The sequence below is a fragment of the Heterodontus francisci genome, chromosome 5 (genome assembly GCF_036365525.1).
Source record: "Heterodontus francisci isolate sHetFra1 chromosome 5, sHetFra1.hap1, whole genome shotgun sequence".
Taxonomy (NCBI): domain Eukaryota; kingdom Metazoa; phylum Chordata; class Chondrichthyes; order Heterodontiformes; family Heterodontidae; genus Heterodontus; species Heterodontus francisci.
In genome coordinates, this window is record NC_090375.1 from 53,592,153 (window position 1) to 53,608,994 (window position 16,842).

General features: G+C 42.9%; 1 protein-coding gene across 1 annotated transcript in view; it reads left to right on the forward strand.

Moving 5' to 3' along the window:
• Nucleotides 1-16,842, forward strand: part of oxsr1b (oxidative stress responsive kinase 1b) — a 279,002-nt gene that overhangs the window by 140,446 nt on the left and 121,714 nt on the right. Inside the window, exons 6-7 of the mRNA XM_068031431.1 lie at nt 7,683-7,792; nt 13,793-13,894. Of these exons, the coding sequence (XP_067887532.1) occupies nt 7,683-7,792; nt 13,793-13,894 (212 nt within the window). The remainder of the gene's footprint in view (nt 1-7,682; nt 7,793-13,792; nt 13,895-16,842) is intronic.

Genomic DNA, 16,842 nt, shown 5'->3' on the forward strand with positions numbered 1-16,842 from the left:
CAGCATCAAGCATAATAATTTCTGAATTTCCTGTCATAAATTTAATGACTAGAAAATCTAAACTTCTGCAAATTGGGAACATTGATTTCTACACTGACTGCAGTGCTTTTGCCATTGAGGGAAACTATGCCCAGAAGTAGAGCATCGCAGAGTTTACCCTATAGTTTCAATAGGCTGCGTCCTCAAGATTGGTATAGATTGATCATCTGCATTTTTTTTGGTCTCGGTAAATTATATATGACCGCTTAAGTGCATGCTCTTGCAGCTAGTTTTAGCCTGTAACGTTTATTTACAATTAAGGAGCACAGAATGATGGGAGTTAAGTTTGAACCAATACAGAGAACAACAGTTAATGAACAATGTCCATTACAGGAATGACAAGAAATCAGTTTATACCTCCCAACAGTTCTGCCACCATAAAACTTCTTTCTGTAGGTTTTAAAACATAAGAATTCATCAAATGCTTATCCAGCATTTATTTTCTTGTTTCTTGGTAGATACCTTATTGAGGAATTTTGCCCTATGTCAACAGCAAGGTAGAGTCATAGAATAATATAGCACAGAAGGAAGTCACTCGGTCCAGCTCTTTGGTACAGCTATACAATAAGTCACACTCCCCAGTTCATTCCCTTCAATTATTTATCCAATTCACTTTTGAATGTTACTATTGAATCTGCTTCCACCATTCTTTCAGGCAATGCATTACAGATCACAGTTCAAAGTATTTTTTTTTAAAAATGATCCTCATGTCCCCTCTGGTTCTTTTGCTAATCACCTTATATCTGTGTCCTCTGGTTGCCGATCCTTCTGACACTGGAAGCAGTTTTAACCTTATTTACTCTATCACAACTGTTCATAATTTTGAACATCTCCATCAAATCTCCTCTACCTTCTCTACTGTAAGGAGAGCAACCCCAGCTTCTCCAGTCTCTCTACATAACTAAAGTGCCTCATCCCTGATGCTATTCAAATATGGTGTGCAGCCCTGAACGCAATACTCCAGCTGAAGCCTAAGCACTGTTTTGTTTTGTTTTATAAAGGTTTAGCATAATTTGCCTAACTCCTTACTTTTGTACTCTATGCCTTTATTTATAAAACCCAGCATCCCAATGCTTTAACAGCCTTTATAACTTGGCTTGCCACCTTCAAAGATGTACCTACGACTCTGGTTTATCTGTTCCTGCACCCCTTTAAAATAGTACTATTTAATTTGTATTGCCATTCCTCATTCTTCATACCAAAATGTATCTCTTCACACTTCTCTGCATTAAATTTCATCTACCATCTCATCTGCCTATATTATCCTGAAGTCTGTTACTATCCCCTTATTGCTTACTGCATTTCCGTGTTTTGTGTCCAGTCTGAAAAACAAACATTCATCACTGCTATCTGCTTTTTAATCCTTAGAGAATTTCATATCCAGGCTGCCATTGTCTATTAATCCTATGGGCTTTAATTGTGCTAACAAGTCTACCGTGTGGTGCTTTATCAAATGCGTTTTGAAAGTTCATATACACAACAATAACTACACTACCCTCATCAACTATCTCAATACTTCATGAAAGAATTGTATCAAGTTGGTCGAACACAATTTGCCTGAAAAAAAATTCTGTGCCCATATCTTTCCAAATGGCAATTAATTTTATCCCAGATTTTTGTCTTCGAATGTTTTCTCACTACTAACTTCTCTACTTGCTGGTTTTATCCCTTTTTTGTTTTTGGAACAGTGGTGTGTAACATTTGCAATCCTCTAGTCTCTTTGCACCAACCCCATTTTTCTAAGGAGGGCTGGAAGATTGGAGCCAGACCCTTGCTTCCCTCAAACTGAGATGCATCCGATCTGGATGGGTGGCTTTTATACTTTGAACACTGCCAACCTTTTAAGTACCTCATCTTTCTCTTCCATTCAATATTGATACGACTTCCTTTTACTGCTACATTGGCAGCATCCTCTTCTGCAGTGGAGGCAGATGCAAAGTATTCATTTAGTATCTCAGTCATGCCCACTGCCTCCACAGGATTTTCTTTGTCCCTAATTGGTCCCGGAGTTTTAGGTTCCTTTTTATGTTAGCTGCTAGTCTATACTCAAAGTTCCCACCCTCCCCCAATTTTTTTGTTAAAATCTCTGCACTTTCTGTCGTCACAGAATCACAGAATTGTTACAGCATACAAGGAGGCCATTCAGCCTGTTGTGTCTGCACTGGCCTCCAAAAGAGCAATTTACCCAGTGCAACTCCCCCGCCTTCTCACGTAGCCCTGCACATTCTACTTGGTTCACCTATATAGTTATGAGCCATACCAATGTCTTAAGCCAAAAATAAAATATTGTGGATGCTGAAAATATGGAATAAAAACTGGAAATGCAGGTCTGGCAGCATCTGTGCAGAGAAAAACTGGGTTAATGTTTCAGATCGAAATGTTCCTTTCCGCCTCATTGGAATGTGTCAACTCTGTCTCTGAGCCATCTCCTCTTTGAAAGCCTCCAATTGTTCGGTTACTGTTTTGCCTACCAATTTTTGATTCCAATATACCTTGGCATGATCCTTTTTTTTTTATTCTCTGAAATAAGCGCTCCAGTTTAGTATTTTTATGCTTGATTGTTCCTTGTCCTTTTGCATAACTATAATAAACCTGGTAATATTATGATCATTGATCACTTCCGGTGAAATATGCTTCAGTCGACTCACTTCATTCCTCAGAACCAGATCCAGCATTAGTTTTTTCCAGTCCAACAAGGAAAAAAGCATCAAGACAGATCTCTTGTACGCGTTTCAGAAATTCCACTTGTTCATTGCCCTTTATGCTGTTACTATCTTGGTCTATATTAGGATAGTTTAAGTTCCCCATTATTACCAATCTATAGTTTCATCTTTCTATAATTTGCCTGGAAATTTGCTCCTCTATCTCCTTCCCATTATTTGGTGGCCTATAGCATACATCCAGTAGTGTAATAGCTCCACTGATCCTTAATTAGTTAGTTAGTTAGCGATACAGCACTGAAGCAGGCCCTTCGGCCCACCAAGTCTGTGCTGACCGTTAACCACCCATTTATACTAATCCTACACTAATTCCATATTCCTATCACATCCCCACCTGTCCCTATATTTCCCTACCACCTACCTATACTAGGGGCAATTTATAATGGCCAATTTACCTATCAACCTGCAAGTCTTTTGGCATGTGGGAGGAAACCGGAGCACCCGGAGGAAACCCACGCAGACACAGGCAGTACCCAGAATTGAACCCGGGTCACTGGAGCCGTGAGGCTGCAATGCTAACCACTGCGCCATTGTGCCGCCCACATAGATTCTTACCACATAGATTCTGTTTTTGACCCCTTAACTACATCATTCCTCTCCAGTGCTGTCATAGTTTTTTTTTGTAAGTACCTCCCACTTCCTTTTTTTTTTCCTTCCCTCACTTTCCTGAAGACTTTGTAGCTAGGAATATTAAATTCCCAGCCCTTGCCTACTATGAGTCAGGCCTGAATTGTTGCCAGTCTATCATCATTCCATTTGATGACTTGTGCCTCAGCTGACCAGCTTTATTTACCATATTGTATGCATTTATGCAATTGCACCCAAATCCAGCTTCGACTGCCTTCAATTTTCCTGCTGTCTGATCTCTCATATTTGAGTTATTCTTTATTCTTGGTGCTATTTGTCTCTATGTCCTCTGTATTTTGTTTTTCCCCCTCTGCTTCATTCTAGTACCCACCCCCCTGCCAAATTAGTTTAAAGAGCGTCTTGTTTATAAAACCTGTGTCGTTCCTCTCATTGCAAGGTATTCATTGACCTCAGATTAATAGAAGAAATGAGGCAGGAAGTTACTGTTTCTGAAGTTTAATGAGCTTGTATCATTCCTTTGGCTTGGTTCTGATGAAAGGTCACATCTGAAATGTTAACTCTGTTTCTCTCTCCATAGATGCTGCCAGACCTGCTGAGTATTTCCAGCGCTTTGTTTTTATTTCAGATTTCCAGCATCCGCAGTATTTTGCTTTTATCGTTCCTTTGGCTACAGGTGTTGGTCTATTCAGAATAAAAGGGTTGCAGCCTCCATTTAAATTAACAGAAATTTCATAGCATGTTAAATTTGATGCATTAATAAAATGGCGACATAACTTTAGACTATAATTTTAAAGCGACAATGATGTTTGATCAAAAATAAAATAACTTGTGCACACTTCCATATTGCACTAACTAACAAAAAGGTATGCCATAAACCCTCAGTGTTTTGACTATTTTAAAATATGATAGACTGATATTGTACCATTCAAAGTTTCACAGCATTACTGAAACATCCTGTGTTGAAAGGATAATGATGTTGGTTAATCTAAAGCACCAAGTCTTGCTAACAAAGACTGAAAATTATGTGAGCTATGCAACCTGACAGCCCAGCTCAAAACCCCATGTTTAATTAACCTTAGACTAGCCTCCACTTTCTGCTCTTGTAAGAAGAACTGTAGAAATTCACAGTGGATCACAGTATGCAATATTAAACAGATGTGTTTGGATGACTTTTTTTAAATCCCCTAATTTTATAGTCATTACAGCACATTGTTATGTTTATGGTAAACTCTGGTCCATAAATTTGACTTGACTTCTTTAAGCATCTGCTGAGTTTGGATGGGAGGTAAGAGAGAAAATAGCCTGATTGCATTTAAACCAGTGCAATGGAGTGGAGTGACTTGATGTGACTAGCACATGAACACTGTTTGTTGAATAGAGACACAGTCATGAAAGCTCCTTGGAGGAACCTTATAAATATAATTACCTTTCTTAAAAATCTACGTATGTAATTAAAGGAAAGGGATTCAAAGTGCTCTCTTTAGTATTGCCTTTGGTTCTTTCTTGTAGTGTTGCCTTGATTGGTGCTTTCCTGTTCTGTTGCCTTCTCCATTTAAAGGGAATGTTATCTTTCAGATTGCCCAATTCTAAATGTTACAGTCCGGGATGTCTTTATGTTGACTGTGCCTTCCAGTATTTTATATTTTTAACTGACGAATGTGCTGCACACAGAACTGCTGCTAATGGAACAGAGCATCTTATTAATGAAAGGCTGCTATGTAAAGTATATGCCCCCAGCAGTTTTAACATGTAAAACATAAGCAAAAACGTTTGAGCGACTGTATTCAGTATTCAGACATTTACCTTTAGAACATTAAGCTCGAATATGATAATTCAAATTCAGAATAATAAGGTTTCTATCCTACCAGTCAGTTTAGCAGCAGTTTCTTAAACCTAAGTTACTGTGGAATGTTCCCAGAGATGTGTTTGATGGGCAAGGTTTATTTTAAAAATAAACTTTCAAGATACAACAAAAGTCCCTCTACTTTCTCTTCAGTACAGTGCTATGCAAGAGCAAAGCTATAAATATTTATCCAAATTAGGTCTGAGATGTTACCTTTGTGATGAATTTTCTGTTCATCTGCAGATGGAGAGTAATTCACTAAAATCATTTCACTTTTTGAGCTTGACTTTTCAGGCACCCAGTCGAGCACAGCATGCATAGATACAGATCAAAGCTACCTCAATACTGTGCCATCCAGCATCCTTTACTCTGCCCCAACTCTATACCTAAGCCACAATCTCTTTCAAACACACCCTGTAACGCACTAGTGACATTTTTCCATTTTCCACCTCTGCCATCCAGAGAAGCCCTCCATTTGAGTCAGTCAGTCAGTTATGGTGTAAATGTAGGGTGATATGTAGGTTTTTAAAAAAGGCAAGCAGAAAAAAGCTTTGCAATTGTGCATTTCTATGCCGAAGATTGTGATTTCAATGTGGCATATCTCTGATCTCAGAAATTCTGTTCAAAGACTTGAAATTGGTGGAATTCCATAGAACATCTCTAATCCACAGCTGTTATGGATAATCAGCTGCCTGTTTTCTATTCAAGGTGAATAAAAACCCAAGAAGTTGACCTTGAAAGAACTGTCAGCAGTTCTATTTTCCTTTATTTTTCTCCACTGCAGTATGCTTTGTCCTGGAGAAATTCATTGAATTTTGACCACAAATGAAGATTATTTTTTTCCCACTTTATCCTTTGTTCTGCTAAATTTATTACTATTGTAAAAGAACTGGTGGAAAGAACAGTGACTAACTGGAGGTCTGAATGAAGATTGGGAAATGCTAGAAATATACAGAGAATCCATCAAAAAAAGTAAAGAAAAATCAAAATGGAAAATGTTGGTAACTCAGATCATTCAGCATCTGCAAGAGAGGTCAGTTAACAATACAGATATAGACCTTCTGTTGAAATTGGAAGCTGAGTTTTCCTAAGCAGTCCTATATTTCGTAGTTCTGAAAATTGTTCTGTTTCCTTTTGTAGGCTAGAAAATATTTTAAAGGGACAATTTTGCTTTTAGGAAGAGTTTTAGGACTGCTGGAGATATTAAAATGGGTGCACAAGGTTGCCTGCTCGACTAATGGATGCAGAAGGGCTTTCTAATGCCCTGCAATGACTGGTGTATGCAGATGGAGAGTAATTCACTAAAATCATTTCACTTTTTGAGCTTGACTTTTTTTTTCTATTAAAGACAAAATTAAGATTTAGAAACCTAATAGGATGTTAGTTATTCATTGTATGCCGAATGCTAGGTTGGGTGAGTGTGCAACAAGCAGGGTATGACATGTTTAACATCAAAAATTCGATCCCAGCACCATTCGCAGGCATAACTGGTGCTAGAGGCAGTATAATGGGTATATCCATAAGTGCAGTGTGACCGCAAGTTTTGTTGAACCACATGTCTTGAATTTGATATATAATAGATACTCCTTTTTAGCCTTCTAATCTTTGTAGCTTTTCCATATTCAGCCATGATCGTGTTGAAGAGCAGAGCAGGCTCGATATGGTCTATCGCTCCTATTTCGTATGTTCTTACATAGCAGTTTTCATGACCACTGGACGTCTCAAAGCGCTTTACAGCCAATGAGTACTTTTGAAGTGTAGTCACTGTTGTACTGCAGGAAACGTGGTAGCCAATTTTGCGCACAGCAGACTTGCACAAACAACAATGTGATAATGACCAGGTCATCTGTTTTTGTGATGTTGATTGATGGATAAATATTGGCCATGACACAGAGGATAACTCACCTGCTGTCTTTGAAATAGTGCCATGGGATCTTTTACATCCAGAACCGACTCCGTTCAGAGGCGACTGCGCTACCAACTGAGCTACAGCTGACTCAGTTTGGTGCACCGCGTTCATTCCCTTACTATATGGTAGTGTGGTCTGTACTTGATTATTGCCGTATGCAATGTTCGGAACCTGTTTGTGGACCAGCAAGAGTAGTTGCGGGCAAGAACCTTATCCCATAAATTTGAGGCACACTGCATTAAATGTACCAATGCACACCACAAAACTTTGGGGGTTTACTGTAGAATGCTCTCTTAGCAACATAGGGACAGGAGTAGACCATTCAGCCCATTGAGCCTGCTCCGCTATTCAATATGATCATGGCTGATCATCCATGTCAGTGCCTTTTTCCCATGCTACCCCCATATCCCTTTATGTCATTGGTATTTATATATCTGTCAATCTCTGCTTTAAACATACTCAATTACTGAGTTTCCACAGCTCTCTGGGGTAGAGAATTCCAAGGTTTCACAACCCTCTGGCCAATGAAGAAATATTGGGGAAATGTCATTCTTATAAACTTGATATTTTCTCCCTGCTCCAGATTTTGGTGTGAGTGCATTCTTGGCAACAGGAGGTGACATGACCAGGAATAAAGTGAGGAAGACCTTTGTAGGCACACCCTGCTGGATGGCACCTGAAGTCATGGAGCAGGTGAGACGCACAGTATTCACATCAGGATATTTCAAAATCCTTTTAAAATTCTCTCAATGAATACTTGGAGCTGAATAATATTACGAGGAATTTAAAGCCTCGCAAACTGATTCAATCAAACTGAGCGGGTAGGCGGTGGCGTAGTGGTATTATCACTGGACTAGTAACTGAGAGACCCAGGGTATTTCTCTGGGGACATGGGTTCGAATCCCACCACAGCAGAAGGTGGAATTTGAATTTAATTAATAAATCTGGAATTAAAAGCTAGTCGAATGATGGCCATGAAAACATTGTCGATTGTTGTAAAAACCCATCTGGTTCACTAATGTCCTTTAAGAACAAAGAACAAAGAAAATTACAGCACAGGAACAGGCCCTTCGGCCCTCCAAGCCTGCGCCGATCCAGATCCTCTATCTAAACATGTCACCTATTTTCTAAGGGTCTGTATCTCTTTTCTTCCTGCCCATTCATGTATCTGTCTAGATACATCTTAAAAGACGCCATCGTGCCCGCATCTACCACCTCCGCTGGCAACGCGTTCAAGGCACCCACCACCCTCTGTGTAAAGAACTTTCCACGCATATCCCCCCTAAACTTTTCCCCTTTCACTTTGAACTCGTGTCCTCTAGTAATTGAATCCCCCACTCTGGGGAAAAAGCCTCTTGCTATCCACCCTGTCTATACCTCTCATGATTTTGTACACCTCAATCAGGTCCCCCCTCAACCTCCGTCTTTCTAATGAAAATAATCCTAATCTGCTCAACCTCTCTTCATAGCTAGCGCCCTCCATACCAGGCAACATCCTGGTGAACCTCCTCTGCACCCTCTCCAAAGCATCCACATCCTTTTGGTAATGTGGCGACCAGAACTGCACGCAGTATTCCAAATGTGGCCGAACCAAAGTCCTATACAACTGTAACATGACCTGCCAACTCTTGTACTCAATACCCCGTCCGATGAAGGAAAGCATGCCGTATGCCTTCTTGACCACTCTATTTACCTGCGTTGCCACCTTCAGGGAATAGACCTGAACACCCAAATCTCTCTGGACATCAATTTTCCCCAGGACTTTTCCATTTACTGTATAGTTCACTCTTGAATTGGATCTTCCAAAATGCATCACCTCGCATTTGCCCTGATTGAACTCCATCTGCCATTTCTCTGCCCAACTCTCCAATCTATCTATATTCTGCTGTATTCTCTGACAGTCCCCTTCACTATCTGCTACTCCACCAATCTTAGTGTTGTCTGCAAACTTGCTAATCAAACCACCTATACTTTCCTCCAAATCATTAATATATATCACAAACAACAGTGGTCCCAGCACGGATCCCTGTGGAACACCACTGGTCACCCGTCTCCATTTTGAGAAACTCCCCTCCACTGCTACTCTCTGTCTCCTGTTGCCCAGCCAGTTCTTTATCCATCTAGCTAGTACACCTTGGACCCCATGCGCCTTCACTTTCTCCATCAGCCTGCCATGGGGAACCTTATCAAACGCCTTACTGAAGTCCATGTATATGACATCGACAGCCCTTCCCTCATCAATCTGCTGTCCTTACCTGGTCTGGCCTACATGTGACTCCAGACCCACAGCAATGTGGTTAACCCTTACATGCCCTCTGAAATGGCCCAGCAAGCCACTCAGTTGTACCTAACCGCTACGAAGTCAATTAAAAGGAATGAAACCGGACGGACCACCCGGCATCGACCTAGGCACCGGAAACGACAATGGCAAACCCAGCCCTGTCGACCCTGCAAAGTCCTCCTTACTAACATCTGGGGGCTTGTGCCAAAGTTGGGAGAGCTGTCCCACAGACTAGTCAAGCAACAGCCTGACATAGTCATACTCACAGAATCATACCTTACAATGTCCCAGACATTGCCATCACTTTCCCCGGGTATGTCCTGTCCCACCGGCAGGACAGATCCAGCAGAGGTGGTGGCACAGTGGTATACAGTAGGGAGAGAGTTGCCCTGGGAGTCCTCAACATCAACTCTGGACCCCATGAAATCTCATGGCATCAGGTCAAACATGGGCAAGCTAACCTCCTACTGATTACCACCTGCTGCCCTCCCTCAGCTGATGACTCAGTACTCCTCCATGTTGAACACCACTTGGAGGAAGCACTGAGGGTGGCAAGGGCACAAAATGTACTCTGGGTGGAGGACTTCAATGTCCATCACCAAGAGTGGCTTGGTAGCACCACTACTGACCGAGCTGGCCGAGTCCTAAAGGACATAGCAGCTAGACTGGGTCTGCGGCAGGTGGTGGGGGAACCAACACGAGGGAAAAACATACTTGACCTCGTCCTCGCCAATCTGCCTGCTGCAGATGCTTCTGTCCATGACTGTATTGGTAGGAGTGACCACCGCACAGTCCTTGTGGAGATGAAGTCCCACCTTCACATTGAGGATACCGTCCATCGAGTTGTGTGGCACTATCACCGTGCTAAATGGGATAGATTTCGAACAGATCTAGCAATGCAAATCTGGGCATTCATGAGGCGCTGTGGGCCATCAACAGCAGCAGAATTCTACTCGACCACAATCTGTAACCTCATGGCCCCGGCATATCACCCACTCTACCATGACCATCAAGCCAGGAGACCAACCCTGGTTCAATGAAGAGTGCAGGAGGGCATGCCAGGAGCAGCACCAGGCATACCTCAAAATGAGGTGTCAACCTGGTAAAGCTACAACACAGGACTATCTGCGTGCCAAACTGCATAAGCAGCATGCGATAGACAGAGCTAAGCGATCCCATAAGGTTTAGTTTAGAGATACAGCACTGAAACAGGCCCTTCGGCCCACCGAGTCTGTGTCGACCATCAACCACCCATTTATACTAATCCTACACTAATCCCATATTCCTACCACATCCCCACCTGTCCCTATGTTTCCCTACCACCCACCTATACTAGGGGCAATTTATAATGGCCAATTTACCTATCATCCTGCAAGTCTTTTGGCTTGTGGGAGGAAACCGGAGCACCCGGAGAAAACCCACGCAGACACAGGGAGAACTTGCAAACTCCACACAGGCAGTACCCAGAATTGAACCCGGGTCGCTGGAGCTGTGAGGCTGCAGTGCTAACCACTGCGCCACTGTGCCGCCCTAACCAACGGAGCATTTCTAAGCTCTGCAGTCCTGCCACATCCAGCCGTGAATGGTGGTGGACAATTAAACAACTAACTGGAGGAGGTGACTCCACAAATATCCCCATCCTCAATGATGGGGGAGCCCAGCACATCAGTGCGAAAGATAAGGCTGAAGCGTTTGCAACAATCTTCAGCCAGAAGTGCCGAGTTGATGATCCATCTCGGCCCCCTCTTGAAATCCCCAGCATCACAGATGCCAGACTTCAGCCAATTCGATTCACTCAGCGTGATATCAAGAAACGACTGAAGGCACTGGATACTGCAGAAGCTATGAGCCCTGACAATATTCCGGCAATAGTACTGAAGACCTGTGCTCCAGAACTTGCCGCGCCCCTAGCCAAGCTGTTCCAGTACAGCTACAACACTGGCATCTACCCTGCAATGTGGAAAATTGCCCAGGTATGTCCTGTACACAAAAAGCAGGACAAATCCAACCCAGCCAATTACCGCCCCATCAGCCTACTCTCTATCATCAGTAAAGTGATGGAAGGTGTCATCAACAGTGCCATCAAGCAGCACTTGCTTAGCAATAACCTGCTCAGTTTGAGTTCCGCCAGGGCCACTGAGCTCCTGACCTCATTACAGCCTTGGTTCAAACATGGACAAAAGAGCTGAACTCAGAAGGTGAGGTGAGAGTGACTGCCCTTGACATCAAGGCAGCATTTGACCAAGTATGGCATCAAGGAGCCCTAGCAAAACTGGGGTCAATGGGAATCGGGGAAAACCCTCTGCTGGCTGGAGTCATACCTAGCGCAAAGGAAGATGGTTGTGGTTGTTGGAGGTCAATCATCTGAGCTCCAGTACATCACTGCAGGAGTTCCTCAGGGTAGTATCCTAGACCCAACCATCTTCAGCTGCATCATCAATGACCTTCCTTCAGTCATAAGGTCAGAAGTGGGGATGTTCGCGGATGATTGCACAATGTTCAGCACCATTCGTGACTCCTCAGATACTGAAGCAGTCCGTGTAGAAATGCAGCAAGACCTGGACAATATCCAGGCTTGGGCTGATAAGTGGCAAGTAACATTCGCACCACACAAGTGCCAGGCAATGACCATCTCCAACAAGAGAGAATCTAACCATTTCCCCTTGACATTAACAGCATTACCATCGCTCAATCCCCACTATCAACATCCTCGGGGCTACCATTGACCAGAACCTGAACTGGAGTAGCCATATAAATACCATGGCTACAAGAGCAGGTCAGAGGCTAGGAATCCTGAGGCGAGTAATTCACCTCCTGACTCCCCAAAGCCTGTCCACCATCTACAAGGCACAAGTCAGGAGTGTGATGGAATACTCTCCTCTTGCCTGGATGGGTGCAGCTCCAACAACACTCAAGAAGCTCGACACCATCCAGGACAAAGCAGCCTGCTTGATTGGCACCCCATCTACAAACATTCACTCCCTCCACCACCGATGCACAGTGGCAGCAGTGTGTACCATCTACAAGATGCACTGCAGCAATGCACCAAGGCATCTTAGACGGCACCTTCCAAACTCACGACCTCTACCACCTAGAAGGACAAGAGCAGCAGATACATGGGAACTCCACCACCTGCAAATTCCCCTCCAAGTCACACACCATCCTGACTTGGAACTATATCGCCGTTCCTTCACTGTCGCTGGGTCAAAATCCTGGAACTCCCTAACAGCACTGTGGGTATACCTACCCCAAATGGACTGCAGCGGTTCAAGAAGGCAGCTCACCACCACCTTTCAAGGGCAATTAGGGATGGGCAATAAATGCTGGCCTGGCCAGCGTCGCCCACATCCCATGAATGAATTAAAAAAAATCCTTAGCTTGAGCACAACCAAGGTGTCGGTTGAGGCATTGCAGTTTGCCGCAGAAAGGGAAAAGTAACCAGGGTTTTTCTTGTTGCCATCCAGTGACCCCTGCTGGAAATGGCACATGTGAGCTCTGGATGAGGATGGCAGCAGGCACAGGTGTGAAGCCCTCAATGGTCACTTAGCTTACCAATACTCTCACATGAAGCATGACAAGATGCAAGAGAGATACAATCATCAGTAGAAGTGTACCCCAGTATAAGACAATACCTTCAGACAGGAGGAGAGAAAGCTGAACCAAAGACATTGCTGACACCAGGCTATCTATACTTTCAAAGAAAAAAAGTGAGCTTGTGTAATTGTATTCCGAGGGCATTGTCATTTTAGTGCTGCTTGGGGGCAGGAGCACTTTTATTGGATATACTACATGTAAAAAAAAAAATCTGCAGGCTTAATTGTTCATTGCAGGTGGTATTTATATTTCCCAACTTGTTTTTATCTTGGCAAATGCATTAAAATTGCTTAGGCAGTTCTGCTCTGAAAAGTTCATGTTCCTCTCCCCTCCCCCACTCTCAAAATAAACTGCAGTCTTTAAAGGCTAGCATTTAAAAAGTGTTTTGCTTTTTATTATTTATTACAAAAATAAGACTTGTTTGAGGTGTAATCCTACTTTCACCTCTAACATGCGCCTCCTATGCTGCGATCTGTAAACTCTTCCTTCTCACTGTGTTGAAATCCAGACTTATGCTACCTCAGCTCCTCTTTTCACAGGACCTCAGACTGTGGAACTACTCACCGCCTTCAGTTTTCCTTTCCTCCTACATGCATGCATTTTAAAACCTACACTTGGAATTGGGTATCCAGTGTTTGATTTAGTGTCCTGCACTATTGTACTTTTGTCCCTCACCTCAATTTCTTAATTTAAAACATTATCCTGCAGTTTAAAGAAAAGATTAAGGAGTATATGATACAATTCTGGGCATAACTTGGGATGAAATAGATGGAATATGAAACTTCAAGGTAATTTCTATTTATACTTTGCCTCAACAGGTTAGAGGCTATGACTTCAAAGCAGACATTTGGAGTTTTGGAATTACAGCCATTGAACTGGCTACAGGAGCAGCTCCTTATCATAAATACCCACCAATGAAGGTAAGGATCACTGCCAAGTCTAATAGCTACAGTTTTTCATTTACATTTGGATTGTTGGACATCACTAGAAATAAAAATTCCATCAGCAGAAAATAGATGGAAATATACAGTAGATTAATCGGTATAGGGAAAAGAAAATGTTGGTTAAATTTAATAGAGCTGTATAAGTTTACAGCAGGGAAAGAGGCCACTTGATCCATGGTTCTTTAGTTTTGGATTGCTCTGCAACATTCTCACTTTTGAACTCCCCCATTGACCTGTATCATCTGCTTCAAATATTTATCCACTTTTCCCTTAAAAGTTGCAATTGTTTCTGCTTCATCAATTCCTTCTAGTAAAGCATTCTACACTTCTGCAAAACAAACTTGATTTATATAGTGACTTTCATGACGTTGGGACATCCTAAAGTGCTTCTTAGCCTATGAAGGACTTCTGAAGTACTTTGAATTTCTTCTCATCTCTGTCCTAAAAGCGCGACCCTAATTTTAAAACAGTGCCCCCTAGTTCTGGACTCTCCCACAAGAGGAAACATCCTATGCACATCTACCTTGTCAAAATCGTTCAGGATCTTATAAACTTCAATCAAGTCTCCCCTCGCTCTTCTAAACTCCAGTGAAAACAAGCCCAGTCTGTCCAACCTTTCCTCATAAGACAACCCACTCATCCAGTCATTCCAGATATCAGTCTATTAAACCTCCTCTGAACTGCCTCCAACGCATTTATATCCTCCTCAAAAAAGGAGACCAAAACTGTGCACAGTATTCGAGATGTGGTCTCATCAATGCTCTGTATAACTGAAGCATAACATCCTTACTTTTATTTTCAATTCCTCTCGTAATAAAGGATAGCATTCCATTAGCCTTCTTTATTACTTGCTGTACCTGCATACTAACCTTTTGTGACTCATGTACCAGAACACCTAGGTCTCGCTGCACCTCGGAATTCTGCAGTCGTTCTTCATTTAAGAAATACTCAGCTTTTTTGATTCTTCCTGCCAAAGTGAACAACTTCACGTTTTCCCACATTATACTCCCATCTGCCAGATTTCTGGCCATTCGCTCAACCGATCTGTCAGTTTGCAACCTCTTTATGTCTTCTTCACAACATACTTTCCTACCTGTCTGTCATTTGCAAATTTAGCTACCATGCCATTGCTCCCCGCATCTAAGTCTTTGATATAAATTGTAAAAAGTTGAGGCCCCAGCACAGACCCCTGCGGAACTCTGTTCGTCACATCCTGCCACTCAGAAAAGGACCCATTTATGTATACTGTTTTCTGCCAGCCAGCCAATCCTCTATCCATGCTAATATGTTACCCCCTACACCTTGAGCTCCTACTTTGCGCAATAACCTTTTAATGTGGCACCTTGTCAAATGCCTTCTGGAAATCTAAGTACAGTACGTCAATGGGCTCCCCATTATCCACAACACAAGTCACTCCTTCAAAGAACTCCAACAAGTTGGTTAAACATGATTTCCTTTCACAAAACCATGTTGACTATTCCCGATTACCTTGAGTTTTATTGTGCCCAGCTATAACCTCCTTAGTGATCAATTCTCACATCTTCCCCTCGACAGATCTCTGCCATCCCGCCCACCCACCCCCCTCCCCCCCACCCCAAACCCCCTTTTTTGAGTAGAGGGGTTATATTTGCTACTTTCCAGTCTGATGGAACCTTTCCAGAATCTAGCAAATTGTGAAAAATTAACACCAATGCATTTAGAATTTAGAACATTACAGCGCAGTACAGGCCCTTCGGCCCTCGATGTTGCGCCGACCTGTGAAACCATCTGACCTACACTGTTCCATTTTCATCCATGTGTCTATCCAATGTCCACTTAAATGCCCTTAAAGTTGGCGAATCTACTACTGCTGCAGGCAGGGCGTTCCACGCCCTTACTACTCTCTGAGTAAAGAAACTACCTCTCGCATCTGTCCGATATCTATCACCCCTCAACTTGAAGCTATGTCCCCTCGTGTTTGCCATCACCATCCGAGGAAAAAGACGCTCACTATCCACCCTATCTAACCCTCTGATTATCTTATATGTCTCTATTAAGTCACCTCTCCTCCTCCTTCTCTCCAACGAAAACAACCTCAAGTCCCTCAGCCTTTCCTCGTAAGACCTTCCCTCCATACCAGGCAACATCCTAGTAAATCTCCTCTGCACCCTTTCCATAGCTTCCACATCCTTCCTATAATGCGGTGACCAGAACTGCACGCAATACTCCAGGTGCGGTCTCACCAGAGTTTTGTACAGCTGCAGCATGACCTCGTGGCTCCGAAACTCGACCCCCCTACTAATAAAAGCTAACACACCATATGCCTTCTTAACAGCCCTATTAACCTGGTTAGCAACCTTCAGGGATTTATGCACCTGGACACCAAGATCTCTCTGTTCATCTACAGTACCAAGAATCTTCCCATTAGCCCAGTACTCTGCATTCCTGTTACTCCTTCCAAAGTGAATCACCTCACACTTTTCCGCATTAAACTCCATTTGCCATCTCTCAGCCCAGCTCTGCAGCCTATCTATGTCTCTCTGTATCCGACAACATCCTTCGGCACTATCCACAACTCCACCGACCTTAGTGTCATCTGCAAATTTACTAACCCACCCTTCTACACCCTCTTCCAGGTCATTTATAAAAATGACAAACAGCAGTGGCCCCAAAACAGATCCTTGCGGTACACCACTAGTAACTAAACTCCAGGATGAACATTTGCCATCAACCACCACCCTCTGTCTTCTTTCAGCTAGCCAATTTCTGATCCAAAGCTCTAAATCACCTTCAACCCCATACTTGCGTATTTTCTGCAATAGCCTACCGTGGGGAACCTTATCAAACGCCTTACTGAAATCCATATACACCACATCCACTGCTTTACCCTCATCCACCTGTTTGGTCACCTTCTCGAAAAACTCTAAGGTTTGTGAGGCACGACC